The sequence below is a fragment of the Carica papaya genome, chromosome 5, assembly GCF_054855325.1.
Source record: "Carica papaya isolate Zhongbai chromosome 5, ASM5485532v1, whole genome shotgun sequence".
NCBI lineage: Eukaryota > Viridiplantae > Streptophyta > Magnoliopsida > Brassicales > Caricaceae > Carica > Carica papaya.
The window spans coordinates 33,178,226-33,206,149 of NC_142313.1; the positions used below are offsets into that span (position 1 = coordinate 33,178,226).

The 27,924-nt window shown below is 36.1% G+C and overlaps 1 protein-coding gene across 23 annotated transcripts; it reads right to left on the reverse strand.

Moving 5' to 3' along the window:
• Positions 1–306: 306 nt before the first annotated feature.
• LOC110819316 (Plastid-lipid associated protein PAP / fibrillin family protein) lies at positions 307–27,924 on the reverse strand. 23 transcript variants are annotated; one of them, XR_015819187.1, is made up of 8 exons: positions 27,371–27,924; positions 27,056–27,121; positions 19,946–20,047; positions 2,167–2,206; positions 1,992–2,083; positions 1,679–1,767; positions 1,260–1,358; positions 307–546 (listed from the first exon to the last, which is right to left on the reverse strand). XR_015819187.1 is itself a non-coding variant. In XM_088220177.1 (4 exons), the coding sequence occupies exons 1-3, from the start codon at positions 27,844–27,846 to the stop codon at positions 19,948–19,950; spliced, it is 642 nt and encodes a 213-aa protein (XP_088076303.1). In that variant the 5' UTR covers positions 27,847–27,924; the 3' UTR covers positions 5,200–5,629; positions 19,946–19,947. The 23 variants fall into 23 exon arrangements, 2 of the variants coding, with proteins under 2 accessions (XP_088076303.1, XP_088076304.1); XR_015819188.1 differs by having other exon boundaries at positions 2,167–2,218; XR_015819184.1 differs by having other exon boundaries at positions 2,167–2,614.

Genomic DNA, 27,924 nt, shown 5'->3' on the forward strand with positions numbered 1-27,924 from the left:
CTTCTTTTTCACAACCGGGCCCATTACCTAATTACATTACACGTGAATCAAAACCCCACATAAGATCTGACTTACTCAACTCAGATTCTACTACTCTGCACATACCATTTAAATTAATAATAATACTATTAATATATTCAAAACCAAACTCTTTCATTGGTAACTTTTAGTCCCAGAAGCGTTCATTTATATTTCAGTGCACCATAATTTTGTGTTACCGACTTTTCAATCAAAAAATAAGATAACCAATTATGCAAATCAACGATTTCTGTCATATTGGGTTAAATTATTATCATGACGCGCGCATCAATAGAATAAAATTAACATGTCTCGCGATGATTTAAACCCGATTCATATTCTCCATTGGTGGATGAACAATCCAACACAAAAATATTTATAAAAATATATGAATTCAACTAGTCTATGAAGAACTTCAGTGGCAGAAAATAACTGAATTACGTTGAAAACTAACAACTCTCGATTCAAGCCTGCAGCATATCCCACTTGTTGCTCGTGCGCCCGAACAGTGAACTCATTACCTAAATCCTTAAATTAAAAGAACATAGATAGACCCAGATTTAAATTTATAAGTTGCTTTGGCAACTAGAAATTAAAAATAAATAAATAAAAACAAATGGAGGCACCATGAGGTACTGCCCCATTAAATTATAAAGATAGGAAGCCCAAACGAGTGCATAGTTGATAGCACTAGGAGGCTGTCTCTTCAAGCAATAATCGAACATCTCAGAGGAGATCAAATCGAACACTTTGTTCCTCGATATGCCGGGGGGAAGTTGACAATTTCATATAACAGGCAATGATTGTAGTGTATAATAAACAAATAAATAGTAACAATAACTCACAATTCATTTGACATTAAATTAATTACTTCAAGAAATTGGAACTCAGTGCAGCTGCATGGGCCCATTAGAAAGAAAACATATAATTCAGTCACGATCTGTAGCTGTAATTTTTTATTCTTTTAAAGGTCAAAGCAGACTTTATGGATAAAAATCAGTTAGTGCATAATCTAACTGCAGATGCCTCACTAAGTTATTCTTATTTCTTTCTTCCACTCACTTTTTCAACGAAAGATTATTTTGTGTAAGATGATGTAATATAACTTTTTTTTTTTTTATTGGTATAAATTTTAATTAACTAATAAAATCAATAGAATGTAATTTTTATTGATTTACTAATAAAAATGTAATATCAAATCAATATATACTTGTAGTGTTATATACAAGATTACTATTTACCTTTTTTACTGCTCTTTCATCTCACTCTTGTTAATAAGAATCTTATGGCAACTCAGAATCCAACCAGCAGCCAGAAGAAATTTTCTAAATTCAACTAACCTGAAATGGATAAAATACTCAAATTAAATCACATTGTATAAATGTGAAACAATTGAAAGCCACCATGAAATGAAAGCATCTAAAAAAGGGGCTCAAAACTCAACTCTGATTGTACTAGTAAACTTTCTTAGTAAGAAAAAAAGAGACTTAGAGGATCCACTACCAGATGCAACTTGCATAAGCTTGAACAAAAGTACTTTGACAGTGGAACTAATTGATTAGCAAATGTAAACCAATGGTAGCACAGAGAAAAAAGAAAGAATATATATGCCCAAACTTGTGAGAATATAATTCACATAGGAAAGGGATAAACACCTTACTTCTTCTGACTATATGGAGCGCAATTCAGTCCAAAACCCCTTGAATATCCTTTGAAACTCTAAAGTCAGCTTCCAGGTATTATCATAACCTGCAAAATTAACGTAATTCCAATTATCTGACAATTAGCATACACAAAGTGGGGGAATTTAAGGATTTGGAAACTAGGAACATCCAGCCTCTAGACACTCTGATACTCCATGAGAGGTTTAGCCAATAAAAGACATGCAGAATGTGCATGTACTTACTAATAACAAAAATGTCATGTCATCAATTAAATAGTTGGCACAAACCAAAAGGGAGAAAAAATAATACCCAGAATATAGGTATCTCATTTTGGTATTTCCTCATATCTTCAACTTACAAGATAGGTAATACTGCAACTTAAAAACCGGCGTCTTTGAAACCTAGGTAAAAGAAAGAACTATGAGCCAAAAAAAAAAAGGAAAAGTGTGCTTTAAATATCAAATAGAGGAGTAATTTAACTGGCCTTCAATGAAACTTGAGCTCAGAACCAAGTCTCCTTGAATCTGTTGTCAAAACTAACAACGTAAAATAACCTTGAGAGGGTTTGTAATATGAATGTTAAAATGCCTTACTATCATTGGAAGTTGTAGAACCAAAAGGAAGGTAAGAAATGAAGGATCTAGAAAGATGGGAAGACTTTTCCTCTTATGGAAACATATGAACTACAGGACTTCCAGCAACCATCAACACTCACATCAACCTATGTCCCATCCGAAATGGAGTTGTACCTGGGACTCTATTTACACTACCAATAATCAAAAACTAATAGAAGCAATTAAACTATACTGCTTCCAGCAAGCACTAACAGAAATTAGCCAAAAGAGAGAAGCCCTTCAGCACCATTATATCTAATAAAAAGAGAACATGTTAGATTAAAACATAGTAGCTGAGCTGAAGCAGAGACTGGAAAGCTAAAAAAGATTAAGAAGAATTAAAAATGGATATTAGATTCAAAACTAACCCCCACGCCACTATCAGGGAAGAAAGAAAAAATAAAGAGAAATCAGGCAACATGCTTTTTGATGCAGAACAAGATCATCTTAATGTAAAAAATAAATTTATATTAAAAAAACATTTTATACTTATTATTATTTTGTACCTTTGGTTCATTTAGCCTTACCTAGATTTTAAGTTATTAGAACTTTATGTTATTTAAGTAGATTTTAAGTTATAAAAGTTCTTGAGTTCCTCCTTAATTATTTTGATGATTTATTTTGTTAGTTGTAAATAATTCTTATACAAAGCTACTAACTATCAATAAATAAGAAGAAATGTTAACAAATTTAAGAATTTATTTGACAGGATTTTCATTCTCTGTTAACTTCTGTGTTCATACTTCTTGCTATTGTTTAATCAACTCTATTATGTTCAACTTATTTCTCCCAATATTTATTTTCCTTGATCTACAATTTCCTATAGTTTATCTTTTTTCTTTTATTTCTCACCTAAATTTCCTCTATTTTTAAACTAACTCTCAGGATAAATTAATGTCAACCTGGTTTGCCCTGCATCAGTTGGGATTGGCATAACTGTCATCACCACCTTCTGCCTAAACTCTATTACTTCAAAAATCCTTTATGGAATAAAAAACTAAAGATTAGGAAAAAATAAGAAATAGAATTGAAAAACAAAAAGTCACAAATCAGCTACATCGCCAGCAACACACATCACTAGCCACCATTGGTAGGTGTCATAACACCATCCACGTTATTGGATTCTGATGATCCCAACCAGCTTACCCACTAAATTTTGTCGTTAGGTTCACCGAAGACACGACACTCACCATGTAGAGATTGGAGCACTGCTATCTTGCCAGATCATCACATTTCCAGCCACCACATACAAAAATGACTAATGATCCTAAATCATCATCATCATACAAGCCCTCTGCCATAAGATTGACCCTCACTATTTATAGGAAACCAACGTGTGGTGCTCACATGCCTCCAACTGCAAGTGGGCATTGGCATTTTTTATTGGTTCAACACTTATTTAACAAGTCCAGTTTACCTCCTTCCGTAGCGATTGCGAATAGATCCTAAGCTTTCCCAATGTGTTCTACCCATTTATCAGGTCATTTTAGTTAAACCCACACCTCAAAGTTACTTTGAGAGCATATCAGCATTAAAGGCAACAACTTGACCTGGAATCTAATCAACTTCTCTTTGTAATTCATCATATAATCTTCCCCATTATATACAATGTGCTGAACCAAGTTTTGACCCATATGGATGGGAAGAACTACTGATTCTTCACAATCAAGCTTGTATCCAATATCAATGCCTTATAGATGCTATTTGTACCAAAAATTCTTTAACTGGTCAGTCCATTTATGCTAACTGTTGTTGGATGAGTATTGAGCATGAACTTAACCTATATTTGAAGGTTAATTACGGCATACTACACAAGAACATAAAACAAGGTTTAAAAAATCTTCAATAAAGGCTTCTCATAACTTAGAGAGTGGAACCATAAAGTTTCTTTTGAACCACCTCCACTGACAGTAGAAGAATCAAACTCTTAGCAAATCTGTTCCTGCTGATCATGTTAAGAAAGGTGTTTCTCAGTGTGACTTTGTTTTGCCTCATGTTCCTCTAGAATCTATAATCAAATGATTAAACTGCAAGGGTTTGAAGTGCGAGTTCCTGTTGTGTTAGTGCTAATGCTTCATCAATCCAAGCTCGAAGTCAAATTTTCACAAAGGGGAGAAAATATTATAGAAAACCAAAAAAAATAATTTGGAATAGATTTTCTATTAAAAGATTGTAATTAATGTTTATTATCTTTGATTTACTTATCTTATTAGGCAGATTTTAAGCTATAAGAAAATTAGGTTACTTTAGGTATATTTTAATTTACAAAAGCTTTTGAAATTCCTCTTTAGTAATTTTTCCTTGTTAGTTGTAACTAATACTCATATAGAGGCTAGTGGTTATAAAAAATAATAAGAGATAACAGTTAATAACTTATTTGCCATGGTTTTACTCTTCTTTGTCTTTCTGTACATTCTCTCTATAGTTTCTCACTTTCATCTCAAATTTCCTCTAGTCTATCTTTATTTTTCTGTTTTCTACCTAAATTTACTTTATTTTAAACTACACATAGGATAAGTTAGTTTTAACGAGGTTTGTCCTACAGCACTTTTTCTTTCTTAAAAATCTTGTTTTCATTCATTAAGTAAACTCTCACTTTTCCAAACCATGGATTGAGTACCTTAAAGAATTTCGGATTAACAGCATCATAACTATATTCTCCCAACAATCTAAATAAGAGTCAAATTGACCATTTCAAGAGTATCATTTGGTCACTGAGATTTAAATAAAAAAGAATAAGAATTGCTAGAACAATCAAAGTTTCTGATTCTTCATTAAAAAACAAATATTAGACCATGAATTTGCCAAAAACAAGCTATCAAACACCGTACCAAACTAAATTCAAAAGTCATTTCCATGAAGGTGCGATTTAAGAATTCTTAATTTCATGAAAAGGAGTAATATATTAAGAACACCCTTATAGTTTCACAATTGTCTCAGATTACACCCTACATTTCTAACTGTAGCAATCTAGAACTTGCAACATGACCCCTATATCAAATTGGCCTTTTTAGTAAACAGCGATTCATGAGTGGAAATGTTGAAAAGTAGGATATGACATGTGATTAAGGATAAAATCATCCAAAAATATTGAAAAACAACTAAAAGAACATGTCTTCTTTTTTCCTCCTTCCTTCTTCCTCCATTCCATTTGTCTCTGTTTTCCTATATTATACCTTACTCTTCTCTTTGCATTTCTTGCAATATTTTGCCACTTGCATTTTGATCAGCACTTTTCCTTTCACGTTAAAAAGTCATTGATTAAGTGTGAACTCCCACCTCTGCCCTTAAAGCACACCCTCTTGTTGATTAGTAAGTCATCGCATGGGCCAGCTGAACCACCACGATTTGCACCACTATTAACTACAATATAAGGGGATCTCTTTTTTTAAGATAAAAGAGAGCATTGATATTATAAATAAATGTACCAAAGGGGTATCGCTCGTATACAAAAATAATTACAGATCAATCAAGTGGTCAACAACTAGCCCAATATCTTCCCAATCAAGAATGTCATGACCTAACAAAATAGAATCAAAAATATTAATTCATTTATTACTAATATTTACAATGTTAATTTCAACGCCTTCAAAAGCCTATCATTTCTCTCCCTCCACACAATCGAAAAATTGGTTACCTTGGTCATCAACCATAACCGCATCAAGAATTTGTCTACTTTCAACAAAAGCATTTTGGTTTTTCCCAATAACCTCCCCCATGACCTTGGACATTCTTGTAGTCAATACCTTAAAAATCAATTTGTACAAGCTACCCACAAGACTTATTAGCCTAAAGTCTTTGATATTTTTGGCTCCAACAACCTTAGGAATGAGCACCAAGAATGTAGAATTTAAGGACCGCACAAAAGCACATGTTCTATGAAACTAATGGAAAACTGCCATAACATCATCCTTAAGGATGTTCCAAAACTCTTAGTAGAACTTCATATTGAAGTCGTCGGGTTCTGGTGCCTTGTCCCCATTGTAATTCCCCAAACTACTCTTCACCTCCTCTTCTGTAAAAAGGGCCTCCAAGCTCACCCTACTGTCAACCAACAGTTATTTGAAAGGCAACTCATCTAGTCTGGGTGTTCTATCCTCGTCCTCTTTATATAGATGCATAACGAAGCTCATAGCTTTCTCCCTCCATATAGCATTCCCCTTCATTGGTTCCCCATCAAAGAACATCTCCTCCACATAATTGTTTTTCCTTCAAAAATTGGCCAAACTATGGAAGTATTTGGTGTTTCTATCTTCCTCTTTTAGCCATTTTTCCGTAACATTTTACCTCGAGGAAATAGCCTCCAAGTTCATACTGGCAGCAACTTCTTTTTTAAGAACTAACCTTCTCTCCCTATTAACGTAAGAGGGTACGGGGAGAATCAAATCAACTCCTATAACTCACTCAACGTATATAATACAAAAATTTAACCGTATAGAAAATCTTTTACTCTAATTGAATTTACAATCTTAAAAGGAATGCAAAAATAAATAATAGGAAAAATAAACAACAAAAAAAAAAATATCACAGATTTACCGATAAAAAATATCACGGATTTAAAGACTTCTGCTTTTTGAAGAACTTGAAGAAGATAAAAATTAGCAAAAATGCTAATTAAAGAAAAGTAAGTTTCAATAATATTTCTTTCAATTGATTGTAATTGTGTGTTTACAACCTAGGAGTAAAAACCTATTTATGAACTTTCCCGTAATAGTTCTAAATGATCATAATTACTTGAAAAAATTAATAAAATAATATTTTACATAAAATTATATCTAATTTTAGGATAATTATATAATAAAATATTAATTCTATCATATCTACTTACAAAATAATTAATTAAATAATCTTATAAATAAAATTTATATTAAAATAATAATTAAAATAAGATAGACTTTATCTCATGTGATTTTCACGTAAAACACATGGAGAATTTAAATTAAAACATGTGGTAATTAATTTAAAAACATGGAGAATTAAAAAGTGGGGTCTAATTAAAATAAAAATTAAAAAAATGATTAAAAAGGTGGGGAAGGGCCAGCCGGGTCAGGGGCTGGGTCAGCTAATCAATGCGGGTCGTGCGAAACAGGCCCGCTGGTTGGGCCACAAGCTGCACGCTAGGCCTACTGGGCGGATGCTCGGCACGCGTGCAAGCAGCCTTGTTCGCGCGTGAGCCTCCCTGTCCACTTGGATCATAAGTGGGTAAAGGTGGATGGGTTCAAATAGTTGGTTGAAAAGGAGTGGCAGATGGCTTCTGTTAGTGGTACGGGTAGCTTTGTGTTTGCTACAAAATTAAAGGCTTTGAAGACAAAAATTAAAACATGGGCTAGGAAGGAGGAGGGCAAGGCTGAGAGGATGATTTATGAAAGTCTTAGGGAGTTGGAAGAGCTAGACAGCAGGGAGATGGAGGGGCAGTTAAGGGAAGGGGATAGGCGACGCGATACCAGCCAAAGACAAAATGACAATGGACGAGCAAAACTCCTCTCTCCCTAACGTTATCTCAGGTTCTTATAATTCAATGTCCATCACCCAATCTCACGTCGACCAAACACCTTCATTTGTCACTGGACACAGACTGAATAGGAGTAATTATCTCTAATGGTCATCATCCATACTCATGTTCAGCCGAGGAAAGGGTAGGAGATGAATATCTTACAGGAGAAGTCACTCAACCATCAGCAAATGATCCAGGAGCCCGTTCGTGGAAGGTCGAAAACAACCTTGTAATGTCTTAGTTAGTCAACTCAATAACAACAGAGAATGGAGAGAACTTCTTGCTGTATGAAACTGCGCATGACATCTGGGTGGCCGCACGCAAGTTCTACTCCAGCCGAGATAATACCTCAGTCATCTTCGAAATCGAGACTCACCTGCACGACCTGCGACATGGGGAGCTCACCGTGACTCAATACTACAATGCACTCACTCGGAATTGGCAGCAGCCCGACGTCTTCAAAGAACATTAGTGGAGTTGTCCCAAAGACTCCAAACTCTTCAAAACTCTCACCGAACGAAAAAGAGTCTTCAAATTCTTGATGGGTCTCAACAAAAATTTAGATGAAGTTCGTGGTCGCGTTTTGGGTACCAAACCGCTACCAAGTCTCAGATAAGTTTTCTCTGAAATCCGTCAAGAAGAGAGTAGGAAGAAAATCATGATGGGGGATCCTTACTCTAGCCCGAACTCGACGGAGACAAGCTCTACCCTTGCTGCTCAAAGGAAGTCGCTGCTGAGCGAATCCCAGCTTGCTGCGCTAAAACCCAAGCAGGCCTCTGCTCTCATCGGGTGTGTTTTTGAAACAGGAGGAAGGAAAGGGAGACCCTGGTGTGACTATTGCAAAAAATCGGGTCACATTAGGGATAAGTGTTGGAAATTACATGGTAAACCAGCAAATAAGAAGAATTACAAAAATGACACTTAGGGGAATATGGTAATTTCAGAAGAATCATCCCCTGTACCCTCACCTACCGAGAGCTCTCCTTTTAGTCCAGCCAGATGGAAGCTCTCCTGCAAATGTTTTCTCATAAAGGTATTTTCGGTAATACATCCGTTGCTCAGAGAGGTAATTACTCACTCAATTTATCTGCTTACTCTGTGAAAAAGCAAATATGAATTATTGATTCAGGGGCATCCAATCATATAACCAAAGATATCACACTTCTTCATCAGTATAGCAAATGTAAGGAAATTTCCTCCATCAAGATTGCCGATGGAACCAGTTCTAAAATAGCTGGGGTTGGCTCAACCGTTATATCCCCAAATTTGATATTGCAATCCGTTCTTTATGTGCTTAATCTAGACTGCAATCTGTTATCTGTAAGCAAATTATGTAACGACTTGAACTGTGTTGTTAAATTTGACAGTGGTTCATGTGCTTTTCAGGACTTGGCCATGAGGACGATGATTGGCAGTGTTAAGAAGGAATCAGGACTTTATCTTCTACCAGTCATAATCTCACCTCCAAATGGACAAACTTCAAGTGTAGTATGTGCTAACTCAGTATCTGTAGGATGTTCTAATGTTGACCAATCTATTATGTTATGCTATTATAAATTAGGTCATCCAAACTTCATCTACTTAAAACAACTATTTTCTATTTTATTCAGAAATAAAAATCCAAATTCATTTCAATGTGAAGTATGTCAATTCTCTAAATACACCCATAAGTTATATCCCAGTATTGCTTACAAACTCTCAAAACCCTTTACATTAATTCATAATGATATTTGGGGACCGGCAAGGGTTAAAAATGTTACTAGCACAAAATGGTTTGTCTCCTTTATTGATGATCACGCTAGAGTAGCCTGAGTCTATCTGATGAAAAAAAAATCTGAGGTTGATCAAATTTTTCACAAATTCAACACTATAATTCAAACACAATTTCAGACAAATATGTAAGTGTTGAAAATTGATAATGCATATGAATATTTTGCATCCAACCTAAGCAAATTCCTTACTGAACAAGGCATTCTCCATCAAAGTTCTTGTCCTTACACCCCCCAACAGAATAGTATAACCAAAAGGAAAAATAGGCACATATTTGAAGTATCCTGCTCACTTATATTTACCACAAACGTCCCAAAATTCCTTTGGGGAGAGGCTATCCTCACTGCTACATATTTGATCAATCAGATGCCCTCCCGTATACTTCAGTTCAAAACACATTATGACTCCCTTGTTCATGCCTTCCCAACATCACACATCCTTCACACAATTCCGTTTAAAGTCTTTGGTTGCTCTGCCTATGTTCAAATTCACAATCACTTTAGAAGGAAACTCTATCCTAAAGCCTTCAAATGTGTCTTTGTCAGGTATTCTACTTCTCAAAAATGTTATAAATGCTTTTATCCAGTAACTCGCAGGTTCTATAACAATATGGATGTCACTTTCTTTTAAAACCGACCCTTTTATCCCACTCTTGATATTGAGGGGCAAACATCTAGAACTCAATAATATCAACTATGGGATGTGAACATACCTCCACTACAGACTCCATTTACAACTCCAGAAAAAGAACTTGTCCATAAAACCACCAAAAAACCTGAACCTACCACAGAGACTGATAGCACATTATCTGCAGTTAGTAAGTTACGTGTCTATATCAGGAGGAACTAAACTCAAGGTAAAGATAAAGCACCTGAGCCAACTATACACTGTCATGACTCAACTCCTGGACCAAGCACCCAGAATAACACAGGTAATGAGATCTCTGACTCAACTGATGATATTGATTTACATATTGCTTTACAAAAAGGTGTTAGTTCTTGTACTATGTATCTCATACAGGATTATGTCTCTTATGGCAAGTTGTCTTCAAAGTACCATACACTTGTGAGTAAGTTTGACAGTACTCTTCCTGAACCAAGAACAGTTCATGAAGCTATCAAGATTCCATTATGGAATGCTGCTATTCAAGAAGAAATTTCAGCTCTTGAGAAAAATGGGACATGAGAGTTATCTGATCTACCTCCAGGGAAGGCTCCTGTAGCATGCAAGTGGATATTCACCACTAAGTACAATCCTGATGGTAGTGAAAGCTGTTACAAAACACGACTTGTCGCTAAAGGGTTTACCCAATTATATGGAATCGATTATCAAGAGACATTTGCTCCTGTTGCCAAACACAACACAATTCGAATATTATTCTCTTTGGTATCTAATCTTAATTGGCCTCTCTACCAACTTGATATGAAAAATACTTACCTTAATGGTGATCTATAGGAAGAAGTGTATATGGAAGTTCCACCTGGACTCGAAATGAATCTCCCAAAAGGTGTACAAACTAAAAAAAGCACTGTATGGTCTCAAACAATCTCCAAGAGCATGGTTTGATAGATTCACCAGGACAGTAAAATATATGGGATATGAACAATGTCAGTCCGATCACACTCTGTTTGTCAAGCATTGTACCACAGGAAAGAGAGCTATGCTATTTATCTATGTGGATGATATTATTCTAGCAGATGATCATAGTGAAGAAATTCAGAAATTGAAAGACTTTCTACCTAGAAAATTTGAAATGAAAGACCTTGGGATACTCATCCTGGATGAGACAGGTATGTTTGATTGTAAACCTATAGAGACTCCTATGGAAACAAATGCTAAGTTTGGTTCCAAAAGTGACAGTAAATCTGTTGATAAAGAGAGATATCAAAGACTTGTAGGCAAACTTATCTACTTAACCCACGCAAGACCTGACATCAACATAGTTGTTAGCACTGCGAGTCAGTTCATGTCTCAACCTACTGAAGAACACATGAGTGTTGTCTATCGTATTCTGAAATATCTAAAGATGACACCTGCACAGGGCTTATTCTTTCAGAAAACTATGGTCAGAGATATTGAGATCTACACTAATACTGATTGGGCTGGATCTGTGACAGATAGGAGATCCACATCTGGTTATTACTCTTATGTTTGGGGTAATTTAGTTACTTGCCGCAGCAAGAAACAATCTGTTGTATCAAGGAGCAGCACTGAATCTAAATTACGATCACTTGCACATGGCATATGTGAAGGAGTATGGCTTAAAAAGATCCCACTTGAACTAAGATTTTCTGCTCCCACTGCAATGAGGATCTGGTGTGACAATCAATCAACTATTAGCATGGTCAGAAATCCTATGCACCATGACAAAACTAAACATGTTCAGATTGATCGTCACTTCATTAGAAAGAAAATTGAAAGTTAGGATGTATCACTCCTATACATCCTGACAAGTCAACAAACTGCAAACATACTCACCAAAGCTCTACCAAAAAGGGAGTTCAATAATCTTGTATCCAATCTAGGGTTACTTAATATTTACGTAACCTATTATTGATGGGGAGTGTAGAATGTACATATGTAGAAATATATATACGATTGTATACTTACACTAGGGATAACTTAGTCTTTTCTCAAGTTGTTAGGACGCTGATATTGTTAGGACAGTTAGGTATTCTCCACTATTTTTTTAGCCTTTTATTAGCACCTTTTTAACCGTTTTTGTCTTGGCCGAAAGCCTATATAATGGTACATTTGTGCCCATGAAATCGAAAAAAAAAAAAAATCAGAGGAATTCTCCTCTTTTCACAGAAACTTCTTCCTTTATTCTCTTCAAATAATTTTCTCTATCATGTAAATAATTCGATCGCCTTTACCCTCTCCCCCTTCCAACTGTTGTTCTTTCTATCATAATTTACAGACAACTGAACCTCTTTAACTCCCTACAGTCCCCATCACCCTGCTTTCTTTTAACTTTTTTTCTGTTTTTTTTTTCCTTCCTCCACTAGAAAACGGGATTCAATTTCCACAAGTAACGAAAGAATTTTAATTTCTTCATGAAAGGAGACCCCAAACATCTTACTAACCTTCAAGAAATTTCATTGGATCCAATCCAAAAAGAGCTTCTCTCTGCATGTCTCCTCCACCGAATCAATAGATCCAAGCAACAGTTGGTCTTCAAATTGGATAGATAATATATCCAAAGCCACATCTCTCGCCTCTTCCATCACCATGATCTCATAAAGTTTCGGACTTTCCTCCTTAGAAACCGCTCCATTTTCCAACATATCACACAAAGAATCGATCTTTTCGTCCTCCCTATCGATAGAAATACACAAGGATAGTGCATCCTCATTCTCGCCATCATCTCCGTCCCTCTTTTAGCTTTCTTCTCTAACAATCTCCAACTAAGTCTCTGCTTCCTCATTCCCCTTTGAAACCCTAGCAACAATCCCCCATTCTTTGTTTTCATATTCGGGGAAGTTTCTTTCCTTTCGACCCTTTTCAAATCATTTAATTTTGGTGACCCAAGTTTAACCCACTTGGGTCGCCAAATTTTTACCCTCTTTCGGCCCAAAACTCTGCTAGGACCACGCTAGTAGAACCACCTCCCTTTCTTGGCCCACAAAAGCTTTCTACTTCTCTTCTTTCCAGTCCACTCTCCCTTCCTCGGCCCATGCTTACCGACCCCACATTTTACTTCCTGCTCTTCCCCATTCACGTGACCCCTACCAGATTTGAATTCAAAATTTGAATCAACTTGCCCTGATTCAGTTAGACCCATCTGCTTTACCTTCTCAACCCAGTCGACTTCCTTCATAGGTCATTAAGATTTTAGAAAAAAATGTACCAATCCTCTTCTCCAATCGAACCCTCAACTCCATGCTGCGGCTTGGGCACTTTAGGAAACAGGTTGACGATTCCATTTGGTCGGGAGCTTTCTCAATCTTCCGTCCCTTCTTTGTGACCCAATCTGGAGGGATCAGTTTCACCCATGCCACATCGTGAAGCACTTCCATCATCTGTCAGCATCCATCAGCTTTCTCGCCTTCCAACAGGAATAATCTCTTAATTCTACCTCTGGGACCTTCCTTTCCTTCTGAAAACACAAGGAACTTTCCTTCATTGTTTCCACTTAGTGCCATCCACAAGGTTCTCCAGCTACTGCGCCAGCTTCTACCCAGTGTTGTTCATGGGTTTAGTAGATAGCAGTATGTACTGCATTATTTTTGCTAGTTTATGGGCTAATATGTCACATTCTTATGAAATGTTGCGAGTGTTAGTAAGAGAAAATCAGGGAGATTGTGAGTAGTTATGCTGTTTTGGAAAATAACTTCCAGAATAACTTCTTCTCTTTGTTTGGTGTCTATGTGCTGTATAAGTGAGCAGTAGGATTTGTGTCCTAGAAGGGAAAAAGGAATAATGCTAGGACAAGGAATATGAGTACTTATGAGTAGTTATAATAATTCCAGAAAGTAGCTTCTAAGATAATTGTTTCTATTTGTATTAAAAGACCAACTTGTCTTTGTAGGCAAATTATGGATGAAGATAAATTTATCAAATTGTGGGTACTTTTCTTACTCAGGAATTCATTGGATTCTCTCTTAATGCGATCTCATACTATTAACCAAATCTCATAACTGAATCCTAAGCAAGGACCATAACAAATTTGTATCAAAGTCATCGTTATGTAAGAATTACACAGCTTATGTTTGAGAATTTTTTGAAGACATATCATGAAGACTAGGAATGGAAAAGATTAAAGTCTGAAACTTTTGTGGCCTGATTGGAGGAGTTAGCAGCCAATTTTGTCCAACGGAAGACCGACGAAGGAAATAGCCAAGGAGTCACTCTCAACCCTGTGACTTAGAACTCCCATAAAAGCAGACTGGTCAAAAACCGCCACACAATCTGCATGACATCCCAGGCACACAACAGAAAACAACCACCCCGGCATACTCCATTTGATGCTACACTGTGCGTGCACCCACAGCCTAATGCAGAGTGTGAGCATCCTTTCTACCGCATTTAGAAAACTGAATTTTCCTATGTTTGATGTTCCTAGCAATTTAACAACTATCACTAGTCTGGGCAGAATATGAATGTAGGACAGACCCGTATTAGGCATCTTCAAGGCATTTTTACTCTGGTACGTCTCTTCCTGGATGCGCACCACAGCCACCACTGCACCTTAGTCTTAAACATCCTCCACAGTTGTGCGCCACTGCAGTGAAGGGGTTGTCTGTTCAGGAGATTGATCATCAGCAGACAACAATTGTGTTATAATTCTGATGAGAAATTTGAACTGATAACCCGCTGTAAAAAGTTATTCTGATTAGAAAGAGAAGGCTGCACTTCTGGCGAGGAAGAAAATTCTAAAATTCCAACATTTCCAGAACCAGAACATGTAGCAGCAACAGAAATTTGCACTTGGAAACAAGCATCATTAGAGGGAGGGAATGTTAGGAACTCAAGTTGAAAAGTACAGATAGGTGTATGTGTTGTATTATTAGTTGTTTATGGCTTTGGTAGAAAGGGGTATGTGCTGCATTATTTCCTGTTTTATGGGCTTATATGTTGTATTTTTACGAAGTATTGTGAGTGTTAATAGAAGAGAATTAGGGAGAAACAGGTATGTAGTTATGCTATTTAGGAAAATAACTTCCAGAATAACTGATTCTCTTTGTTTATGACTCTATGTGCAGTGAGTAATAGGATGAATACGGTAAAAAAGAAAAAGGGATAAGAATAAGATAAGGAATATGGTTAGTTATGAGTACTTATGGGAATTTGTCAGGAGATTAACGGTAAAAAAGAAAAAAACAAAATGGTAAACTAGTCTTCCACGTATCAGTTAGGGCTAGAGCTAAGATTAATATTTTGAATATATTTCCACAGCAGCCGCTGCTGCATCGTGAACTAATATTGATTCCGGCTGTAAATGTCACCTCTTTATTGCTTTGTAACCTTTTTTTTTAAATAAAAACGTGTATATTATGTATATGACACCAAAGGATATTGCCCCTGTGCAAGAATATTTACAAATCCATTAGTACGTCAAATACCCTCCCAAAATCATCTCACCTATATACATCATGACCCAGAATTTGAGTTTCAAAAGTATGTAACCATTTATCTCTAATTCTTCTTATATCCATCACACACTCATTGAATGCTATATTGTTTCTCTCTTTCCAAACAACTCAAAAAATAGTCAAACGAATCAGTTTAACAATCTTATATCTATTCTCCATCTCATCCTATACCCACAATTCATTTTTTACCGAGCCCCCAATCACCCAATTGATATCCAATAAGCTGCACACCATATGCCATAAATTATACGTCACCCCGCACCAGAGTAGAAGATAGTTGCATGATTCAGCCGCATCCATACGAAGGTAACACCCATTGACGCTAATATGGCCCCTTCTCATCAACTTATCAATAGTGAGACTACACTCCCAACCAGCTTCCCAAGCAAAAAAGGAATGCTCGGAGGCACTTTTGCTTTCCAAATCTGATGGTCTCGAAAATTCAATCTATTATCCTCCTTAATCATCAAATAGTCGTAGAAGGATTTCACAATAAAAATTTAATCTTTCTTGAATTTCCAAGCAGCCTTGTCTCTATTAATATCCAAATGAACATCTGTTAGAACTTGAAGAAGCCTTGTATATTTGTTAATTTCCTAATCATTCAAATTTTTAAACAAATCAATGTCCCACTCACTCCTCCTATCCCTCCCCCTAAATACCTCCTCCACCACCACATTCTTCCTCGTTACTAAACTATAAACTCTTGGAAATTCCCTCTTAAGACTATGAACTCTTGGAAATTGCCTTTAAAGACTACCCCTCATCCTCACAAAAACTAATGATGTCACCCCTCTCAATCTTCCACTGAATACCCTCCATGAACTTCTCCCTCCCCATATTAATACCCTCCCAATAACCCAACCCATGAGGCCTAGCTAAACCCCTGCTATTCCCTTTCCCCACCAAATCCCCCAACCCTGCCCCAATGACCCTACACCATTTATTACTTTGTAACTAATAAAAGGCTCACTTTTTATGCTTGTAATCATCAAGGAAAAGAATATGAATAGTTTTACCCGATTTTCCTCAATGTTTCTATTCTCCTCCTCTCTTCTTCTCTCTTTTCTCTTCCTTTCTTTCTCAAGATCAGACAGGCATATCAAAAGCTTCTGAAAAGATGGTATCATATCCTAAACTAGTTGAATCTTACGCCGGTGTTGCATCCCGTACCGGTCAAAAGGGAAGTCAACGATGGTCGAACTAGAGAAACTCGAGACACTCGAACTCACCGTGAAGAATGTTGATTGGAAATTCACCGCATTCATGAAAGAAGTATACTAAATTAAGCATGAATTCCAGCATCAATTTGATTACCAGACGGAGCTGATACGCGGTCGGGCGCCTCATCAAGAGAAGTTGAGTCCGGCGGCCTAGGCAACATCCACTCCGATCAGGCTGCAAGGAAACCGCCTGCATCCTTTCATAAACAAGGAGACAACGCGCAATGGTGCGATATGCCGCGGGATGCTGACCCCAACAAACCAAACAACAACCGCGCACAAGCAAAAGGCGTTTCTACATCCCCCCTCGCACTTGAGGCAATGCATGAGCTAAGAACAAATCTGCCGCCGCCCTTCGTGCTCGAGGAAAAAGAGAAAGAACTTTGGGGTTTAAGGGCTCCCCATATCCCTAAAACCGAATTTTTTCGTTCGTACCTATTTGTTGGTCCAGACCAAACCAATCCGGACTGAATTAGCCAACCTGAACTGGCTTGGACCAGACCTACCCCACCTAACCTAGTTTGAACCGGCCCGACTTGAACCGGCCCAATGAACCCTAAGCATCGAACAAGTTCCACCAAACTCTTTTTGCTTCCTAAAGTGGAAATTTCACTTTTCGAATGAATAAAACCCAACGGGTAGATTTAAAAGTGTGAAAAATACTTTATGATCCACAATACTCCTAACGAACAAAATGTAGAAATTACAACTCTATATTTGGGAGAAGTTGCCGATGTATGGTATTGCTAGTCAAATTTAATGCTATGAATTGGGAGTATTTTGTAGAAGAACCCTACCATAGATTCGGGGAACCATCGCGAAAAGATTTCATAGAGGAGTTCAACAAATTATTTCAAACAGATATTGCTCTCAACTACCAAGAACAATTTGAACACTTATGTTCTCCCGTGGATGCAGATAAACCCACACTCTAGAAGAAATTCTTTATATCCAGTTTCATTAGAGGTCTCAAACCAAAACTACAACCGATAATAAGACTACTCAGGCCGCGTAAACTTAATCAAGCCCTTGAGCAAACCTTACTTCAAGAACAATATGTAATAAAAATATCCCGAAATTCATATTTTACTGGCAAAATTGTCAAATTCTCAAAAGGATCTAAAACGAAAAATTATGACTAACCACTCCAAGCCACGGAAAGAGATACATAACATAGAAAAGCAAAGGCCATTTACTACAAGTGTGGATATTGATACTTCTCAGGACACCATTGCGCAAGTAAAACAATGATGGCCTTAGAGGAAATTGTTACGGAAGGGACTCTCGAAGAAAAGGTTTCCATAACTCAACCTTGAGGACAAAGTTTATGTTCAAGGGGAGAGTATTGTCAAGATATTAAGAGTTAAATAGGAAATAACAAAAGGGTAAACTAGTCTTGCATGTATCAATTAGGGTAGGGTTAAATTTAATATTTTGAATGTATTCTACAACAGCCGCCGCTGCATCATGAACGGCCATTGATTCCGGCCGTGAATATCACCTCTTTATTGCTTTGTAACTTATAAAATGCTCATTTTTTATGCTTGTAATCATAAAGGAAAAGAATAAGAATAATTTTACCCAATTTCCCTCTTTGTTTCTCCACTCCTCCTCTCTTCTTCTCTCTTCTCTCTTCTTTTCTTTCTAAAGATCAAACGGTCATTTCAAAGGCTTCTGATAGAATTCTGTAAAATAACTTCCAACATAACTTCTATTTGTATTTAAAGACCAAGCTAGCTATCTTTATGGCAGATTATGGATGAAGAAAAAATATATCAAGCTTTGAGTACTTTTCTTATCAAAGAGATTGTTGAATTATCTCTTAACGAGTCCATACCATTAACAAAACCTTATAACTAGATCCTAAGTAATGACCATAAGAGTCAAGTCCGGTATGAGACACACCATTGGGTATATCAAGCATACAACTAATTAGCATGAAGAACCTCTAACATCAACTTCAGATCTTCACTTGAGCACACTGTAAATTTTGACAACTTGAAGTCATTTTTCATCTATAAGGTTTTTGAAGTTGATGGTGATGATGGTGTAAGTCACCTCCCAATGGTGGTCGAATTTTTGGACTTAATGGATTTCAAGTTAGGGTTTTGAGTTCCTCTTCTTCTCTTTTTTCTTCCAATTTGATGCTTGGGGTTCTGAGTTCTTTGCCATTCTTCTTCCTTTTTCATTGTCAAATTTGATGTTTAGAATCTTTTGGGATTGGGTAATTAGAGTTTTGCTTATGAGAACTTGGAGATTTTATACACAAATCATGAACTATGACTCGCATACCAATTGATATATGACAAAGTAATCTATCTATTTAGGAATTATAAGTTAAATTAACATGAGAAGTTTGGGTCTCCGGCAGAAAAGTGAATAGGTATCATACTTAAATTCCCTCAAGCATCACACTGGGGATGAGATTTGATTGCATAATTACGATTTCACCACAGAACATGCATAAATGCTGTAACTACTCTCAATATCAATTTCACCACACAAAGAAACTACAAGGTATTCTTAGACTAATTCAACCCCATCTAATTGGAAGCAGAAACTCTAATAGGAAAACAAAAAAGAATTTATTAATACCAACTACTAGGAAGAAATAAGTAAACCCTCGTACTACTAGACAGAAAACAAAGATATACAATTAAATTCATAAAGTTAAATATGACAGCTAATGTGGTGCACATTAAATGGCAACCACAAAGCATGCATAAAATCTATTTTCCCCAGCTAAAGAATATGAATACATACATGAAAACAACGGGGTGCCAAGATGCTAGTTTTAAACAGAATGCTTAAGAAACAAATGAACTCCAAAAGATTACATAAAAAGTAACCAGAAAAAAGCACAACATCCACTATTTCCTACAAATGCTAGTTTTAATAGAAAGCTGGATCTCGATTTTTTTTTTCTTTAGATGATTCTGATTCTTAGAAATAATATGCATGCACAGTTTAAACAAATTTTAAAACGAAAAAGATATAAGAAAAACCCTGCTAATTCAACCAGGTTTAATCATCAAGTTGTTTCAATAAAGCAGAGTAGAAGTGTTACCTTCATTCTTTCCAGGTATAAGAAGCGCGTTCAACAATTAAATAGTCTCCCCTAATATCCTTTACAACTCGAATCTCATCATCGAGGTAGACAGTTTCAAACCTAAAGAATCAGCATCCACAAGATACCTCGTGAACATGAAGATATATTTTAGATAAGGACTGGCTGCTTCCTATTCCACCGTTCATTGCAATAAAACATATATGGTATAATATATGGGAGAGAGTAATCAAGAGCAATAAAAAAATTATGTAAACCGATTAGACTTAGACAAGAGAATAAGCTTGTCTTGCTAACTGTTTTAAATCGTGTCATTGTTTGGACCCTCAGAGGCATTGTACCTCCAATTTTTTGGAAAAACTCTGTCCTTATTATGCAACACTACAATATAGTAATCCAATAACAATCAACTATTACTGCACAGTATTATCAAGTTATTACAAAATGCTGTCCAATCACCCCATAACGTTACCAAATTACTACATTATGTTAAAAATTAATGGGTGGAGAAATGATATTGGGAGGCACTAAGAAGCACCCACAAATCATATACTAAATTCGGTGAGGTTGCAAAATTTTTATTTACAAAGGTTGATCTTACAGCCGTCTGAAAAAAGTAATCTTTTTTTTTGCAAAAGTTTACTACCTCGCAACCTACTGAAAGAGGAAACTTTGGTCAAAACCTTCAATGAGGATTCCACTACATGGCAGAACGAGTGTAGCTACATTTCGTTCAACTTGGAAGACCAAAAGAGGGGCTGTTCTCCTTTGTCAACTCCTAGCTTGTATCAGTTGACAAACCCCTTGGTGATACTTTTGGTCTTCTTCCCCTTCTCTAGTAAGGTATGGGAATTGAATTAGGTTATGTTTTGCTAGCCAGACCAGCCTCCTAAGCCTAATTCCTGAAAGAATGGAATGGCCTTTGCTTGCCTTTCAACCATCTAGATATATGTCTCTCTTTCCCAATCCAAGAGCCTAATCATTCCACACCCAAGCAAACCAAGTCAAGTTGCAATTGAAGCATCAGAGATGGGAATGACCAATTCTACATACCAATCACCTGCCACTTACAGTAACAACACTAGGCCAACTATTACTATTGGGACAATGATGTAGAACAAATAGAATTGATTTTTCCAATTAGGGATTTAGGGGTAAAGAAAACCTAAATATCACATCTAGGGTTTTTTACACATTACAGGTAAGAAGTGTTAAGCATCATACTTAAGGGTTCGATTACATCATACAACCAAAAAAAATGAGAAACTCTAAAAAATATTATTGAATAACTTAATGATCAATAAAAAAATTAAAAGCTACTTATAGTTATCTCTAAGTAACTTTTTAAGAATACTAGAGAATATTAAAGATCATTAATTTTTCAAACTTCTATGTATACTCAGTTATTGACATGTTATCCTCGATTAAAGTGTAATATTGGTTAGGAAGTTTGTCAAACTAGTTGAGAGGTAAACACTTTTCACCAAGAATAGTTTTCAACTCATCCCACGTTAAGACTGTTAGTTGTCTCCTTGTTATATTTTTATCAATCGTATATCACCATATTTTTGTAAGTCCAACCAACTTCATCTTGATAAGTTGAACTCGTCATGCATCTAATATATGATATCAGTTAAAGTACTCTTCCACAAAACTAAGCCAATTTAGGAAGAAACTGGAGTCTATCCTCCCATCAAAAGCAGGAGCTTTGACCTTTTCCCTCTTGGAAATATCTCCTGCATTTTTTTCAATGTGTCTTCTATCTACAACTTGTTCAACTTGTACATTTTGAAATGGTGGGTGTACTTGTGCTATGTGTAAGTGTCTCAATTCTTCGAAGATTGATTTGATAGTATTATGCACTATTTCTAATCTAGTATTATTGGTTGCCTCATATGTCTTAAATTAGTGTTTAATTCAGCGCTAGTCACCTTTTTCTAAACTTAATTTCTCTTTAAAATGGTTTAATCGAACTGAGAACTTATCAAATAAGCAAAAACAAAAAGTATTGCACAAGATCTACCCTCAACTAACTGTGCGTGGGCTTCACATGCCAGCTTTCAGGCACTGAACAACGTCGATCTTTAGTCAATGGCCGTAATGGAGGTAAATGTAAGACACAATTGCAAAGAAATACAGGATCGAGAGAGACAGTGGCAATGAGAACTTGTGTTGGTGAGTGACACTTTCTCTGGTGAGATTTTGCGACAGGCCTTCATGGAAATAGACTCCTAAATAATACTCCTAACTGATATAAGAATAGATTTCTAGATAGTACAGTTATTTTACATTTAATGTAATTATATTTTCTAATTTATTTATGAAATCTAATGATAACTCATTCTGCATCAGATTATAAGAGAAAGATTGCTCGAAATAACAATATTATTGATTTAGAATCAAGATAACAATTGATGATATACTGATTGATAAGAGAATCAGATAAGAAGCATGGGGAAGAGCTACTACTGACGAGCATAATAGAAATGCCAAAGAATCACTGAGAAATGATCTATTTACTAACCTTCATGTTTCCATCTTGCATTATTGATGGGAGCACGGAAGGTCTGGACCTTGTACTCTTAATAGGTTACGGTATGGGTTGTTCTATGGGTTATCAAAGTGTTTTGGGTCACAAACAACGCTCACATGGAGGAAAGCAAAGCTTGAAAGTCTTATATGATGAACTTAAAACACATGAGAAAAAAATCCTAAAGACAAGTGGGTCAAGCACAAGAACAAGGACCAAGAGGCTTGAGGAAGACTTTTTTAATTATATTAAGGAATGGATTAGTAAGAAAGAAGGGCTTGGACCAAGCATAAAAGTCCACAACGGAAGAAGAATAAACCCATTTGGCCATGGGCAAATTCGGTCGTGCATCCTCACCCAATTAAGGGAAGAAGCTAAGACAAGCTTATGAAAAATTCCTTACACCATGAGGGATCTTTCCCAAGCAAGAAAATACTCTTATCTTAAATTTTTCACCCCAAAATGGCAACCAAATTCAAGAAGAATCGCCATTGAATCCAAAAGATCCTCCTTGGCCGATCTTAATCTTTCAAAAAGAGAAAACCAAATCTCAAGCATTTAAAGGCATAGACTTCATGGGTTTAGGAAGATTATGGACATATTTGATGTCCACTTTAAAGTCGGCCCTAATTTTCCTTTTCTTCACTCAAGAATCTAATCAACTAAAGAGTGATCTTCACCGATTAAGAGGTTTCTTAAAAAGGGCGACATATCTACACTATTTTGATTAAATCTTTCCTAATTATAATTTTCTTATTATTTTATTTTTTATTTGGTTTACTAGTCAAGCTTGTACAATTAACTAGGAAATTTTATTTCTTTGCATTTCAATTAGCCTTCAAGTATAAATAGGCCTCAAGAATTGTAATTCTTAATTCAAGTTTGGAGTTAATAAAATTCAAAATTTTCTAACTTTTCAACTTATCAAGTTTTCTTCAACTTTCTTGTTGAGTAGAAAATTAATATTTCCTTATCAAAGTAACTTATAACATTTTCATCAATCTCTTTCTTAAATTGATTTTTAACTTATCAATGTTTTCTTTGTAGCATACTAATCAACTCATTACTCCCTATTACCTTAGTTCCAATCACAGATTGATCGTAGATTAAGTAGGCAAGGTTTATTCAGAGATTAAGTTTTTAGTGTTAATTGTGTACGTGTGAGTTTTTTATGACATTGTTGTTGATTTTGGGTTTTATATCATTTGATATCAGAGTTTAGATAGTATATAGATCTTACTATCTTTTATAATCTATCCTTGTATAGTGTTTTCATTCTTATTCCATTCAGTTATTATTATATACATATCTTTTCCATCCGTTTATCCACATCATAAACCAAAAAAAAAAAAAGAAAACAAGAATATCATATCCATATTGTCTTTCTTGCACTATAAGTTTCTTTCTTTCATCGTACTTTTGTTCCATTAATCACTAAGTAACTAATTGATCCTAGTTACTTAGCACTATACATGAACACAGACTATTTTCATCTGTATGTTTAAATTCTATTTCATCTAGATTTGCTTACCACTTTCTTCAATTAAGATTTCTTGCAATGTCTTAAACAACAATTGATTATCTTGATTAAAGGGATTCCAATTCTAACATTCAACTTGAAGGAAGGAGGTTGAGAAGTAAAAGACCTTAAATGAAACACAAAGAGTGAAACACACGAGAGAGTGTTATTTTCTTTACTAACCTTTCTTGCAGGTTTCTCACGATGCCTTTGCTTAGCGAATAAACCAATATGAAGCTCTTTATGGAAGAGTTCCAATGATAGTTTACAAAGACTCCTAATTCATTAAGGGCCAAAAATCCAATCCAAGAGGAGGAGGTCCATTCATGTAACTACTAGGAGGAAAAATAATCCAATCAAAGAGAGAATTTATTCCATACACGATATTCATGAATGCAAAAGTATGTAGCCTACAGATTGATGAAGATAGTTGCAACAACATCACTAATCCTATACTTGTCAATAAATTGCGCTTAACATGCACAACATATTCTCATCCCTAAAAGTTACAATTGCCGCATGAATATGGGGAGTTGGAGGTAACTAAGCAAGTATTGATTTCTTTTTGTTTTAGCCAATACACTAATGAAGTCCTTTATGATGTTGCGTCCATGCATGTTAGTCATATATTACTAGGGCGACCATGGCAATGTAATAGACAAGCAATCTATGATGACTTTAGGAACCATTATTCCTTTACTTGAATGGTTGAAAGCATATAATTGTCTCATTATCACCTAAGGAAGCATTCAAAGATCAATTAAGCATCAAGAAAATACTTGCGAAGAATATGAGACATGAAGATAAAAGAAAAGAGAATAATGAATCCACGGGAGAAGAAAAAAGTAATGCCAAGGGAGAAGAGGAAAATAAAATTGCGGGAGAGAAGCACATGTCGTAAAAGAAAATAAGACTACTACCAAGAAAAAAAAGAAAAAAAAAAAAAAAACCAATTATGAATCCTTAGCAGGAGAAATAGAAGAGACTGTATCTAACCTTTCTTTAGCAGACTTGGTAAAATCCCTACATAAAAAGTTTCTGATTTGATGACGAATCGTTTTTGAGGAAAGAGGGGATAATGTGAGAACGGACCGCTTGGACCTAATACTCTCAATAGGTCACGACATTGGTTGTTCTATAGGTGATCAAAGTGTTTTGGGTCATAAACGACACCCACATAAAGGGAAGAAAAGCTTGGAAGTCTCATAGATCTCGCTTGATTCCAAATCCATAAGAGGCTAAGTCCCAAGCATATCAAGAGTGGCTATAGCATATCCATTTACAAATCGAGCCCTCCAGAAGTAGAGATAGAGACAAAGGCATTTTTTGATAATCCAATTCTATTTCGAAAATGAGTAGTTGATCCCACGAAAGCAACAGCTGTAGGCGCTGACTTTGTTGCGGGTTCAACTGGAATTGTAAGAAGTGAAGTAAATTGTCTTTCTCCCCACTGCTTATGCCTCCTCTGCTTATGCCACTGGTGATAAACTCACTATGGCTATTCAACGTCGAATTCAGAGTTTTTCTACTGCATAGGCGGGCGAGACGGGGACAATCAAAGAAGTGCATTGTCGCGCCGCAGCCATTGCCTTGACTCCTTTTATGCAATTATGAACTCCACGGAACTTTCTAGACTTGGAATGCATGAGAAAAGCATCCTAAAGATAAGTGGGTCAAACACAAGAACATGGACCAAGAGGTTTGAGGAAAACTTCTTTAATTATATTGAAGGATGGATTAATATGAAAGAAGCCACTTGGACCAAGCATGAAAACCCACAAGGGAAAAAGAATAAGCCCATTGTGACCATGGGCAAATTCGGTCATGCATCATCACCCAATTAAGGGAATAAACTGAGACAAGCTTATGGAAAGTTCCCTTAAACCATGAGGGATCTTTCCCAAGCAAGAAAATGTTTTTGCTTTAATTTTTTTCATCCTAAAACAGCAACCAAATTCAAGGAGAATTGTCACAAAATCCAAAAGATCCTCCTTGGCCTATCTTAATCTTTCCAAAAGAGGAAACCAAATTTTAAGCATTTGAAGGCATGGACTTCACAAGTTAGGAAGATATGTACAGATTTGGTGTCCACTTTAAAGCCGGCCCTAATTTTCCTTTTCTTCACTCAAGAATCTAATCAATTGAAGATGGATTTTCCCCAATTAAGAGGTTTCCTAAAAAAAGCGGCATATCTACATTATTTTGATCAAATCTTTCCTAATTATAATTTTTTTATTATTTTATTATCTATTTGGGTTTCTAGTCAAGCTCGTACAATTAATTAGGAGATTTTATTTCCTTATATCTCAATTAGCTTTCAACTACCAATAGATCTCAAGAACTGTAATTCTCAATTCAAGTTTGGAGTTAATAAAATTCAAAATTTTCTAAATTTTCAACAAATGAGATTTTCTTCAACTTTCTTATTGAGTGGAAAACTAATTCGTGCATATTTATCAAGATAATTTACGATGTTTTCATCAATCTCTCTCTTGAATTGATTTTAATTTATCAAGATTTTTCTTGTAACATTCTAATCAATTCATTTATCTATGTTATCTTAGTTTCAATTATAAGTTGATTGTGTGTTAAGTAGAGAAGGTTTATCCAATGATTAAGTTTTTTGTGTTAATTGCGTATGTGTAAATTTTTTATCACATTGTTAATCCTCGATCCTGCATTAATTATGGTCCAGCCACAAAAACACCAAATGGAGGCTGATCAAAACTTGATGCACCCCATATTCCTGGAAGCAACAGATGCTACATTTTGGCTAAGACTAGACTTGCCAAGTTTGCTGCAATCTAACATGGAATCTGTCGCTAAGAATGAAAGAGTTTGATTCCAACCAACAATTATTGCTATTTGCAGGAAAATTACCGGTTGTAATATCTTCTTTAAAGTAAAATGAGGTTGCCAGAGTAGCTTGTCGCCACACTGAGAACAAAAGGGATCCATCTTTTTTAGCTTAAAATTTTAAGTACCATTTACAGAAACAAATATCAATCCACATCAAAGTTTATGGTTCATTAATTGAAGATTACAAAAACAAAATACTTACCAACCCTGTCCAAATGGCGGCAGTGGAATCTCCCAATTTCTTCCCCGCAGAACCGCAGAAGTAAATCTACAAAAACCAGATCACCAGATAAAAGAAAACTTAATTAGTCACCAAAATCTTCATGCATGAAATTGATCAGCTAGACCTATTTGCCCATTTCTGATTGCCCAGGGATAAATTTAAACAGGAATGCGGAACGCGAAGTGTGCTGCCCAATATTTCACTATTCGGCTGTAACAATCAAATTTACTTAGCCAAACTTCATGTCCATTCGCATCTTTAACTGTAATTTGAAGAATATGCACAAAATCTAACCTGAAATTTACTCTCTGACGCGAGAAGATCTCGATATCAGAGCGAACAAAGAAAACCCCATGAGGTGGAAACGTGATCACATTGTTGAGAGATCGTTTCTCAACATCTATCACCTGCAACACATCACCTGCTTGTGTACCAAACAAGTATGCTTTCTCTATGATGAATAACTGCTCCTTCTCCGTGGTCCAAAGCATGCGCCAGGTGGCCGAGAGAGAGTCGCCGGTGGTGATCATATCACTTCCCAGAACAGCCATGGCGCCGATGGCTTTGATGATTGCCTTTCGCTTCACAGGGTCCTTCTGCGTTTTAAGGCCTCGGTCTTGGTCACAGATGAGGTTGAGGAGATCTCTTTTGGCTTCGGTTGTAATGGAGGAACAGATGATTCTGGAGGTCTGAGAGCGGTGGGCTTTGCAATGGTTTGAGTTAGGGCTTTGAGGCTTGAAAGGAATGGGAACCGCGAAGCATGTAGCCATGGTTGGATACAGTGGAGTCAGAAGTTGGAAGTTGGAACGGCGGACGTGACTCGGGGAAATGAAAATTTGGCGGTTGAG

Excerpts from the sequence above, each read along its gene's own strand:
- LOC110819316 (XM_088220177.1), bottom strand. The coding sequence starts at position 27,846 with ATGGCTACATGCTTCGCGGTTCCCATTCCTTTCAAGCCTCAAAGCCCT. Across the intron at positions 27,122-27,370 it reads CGTCAGAGAGTAAATTTCAG|ATTTACTTCTGCGGTTCTGC; the intron begins GTTAGATTTTGT and ends TGGTTTTTGTAG. Across the intron at positions 20,048-27,055 it reads CCGCCATTTGGACAGGGTTG|GTTTGAAACTGTCTACCTCG; the intron begins GTAAGTATTTTG and ends CTGATTCTTTAG.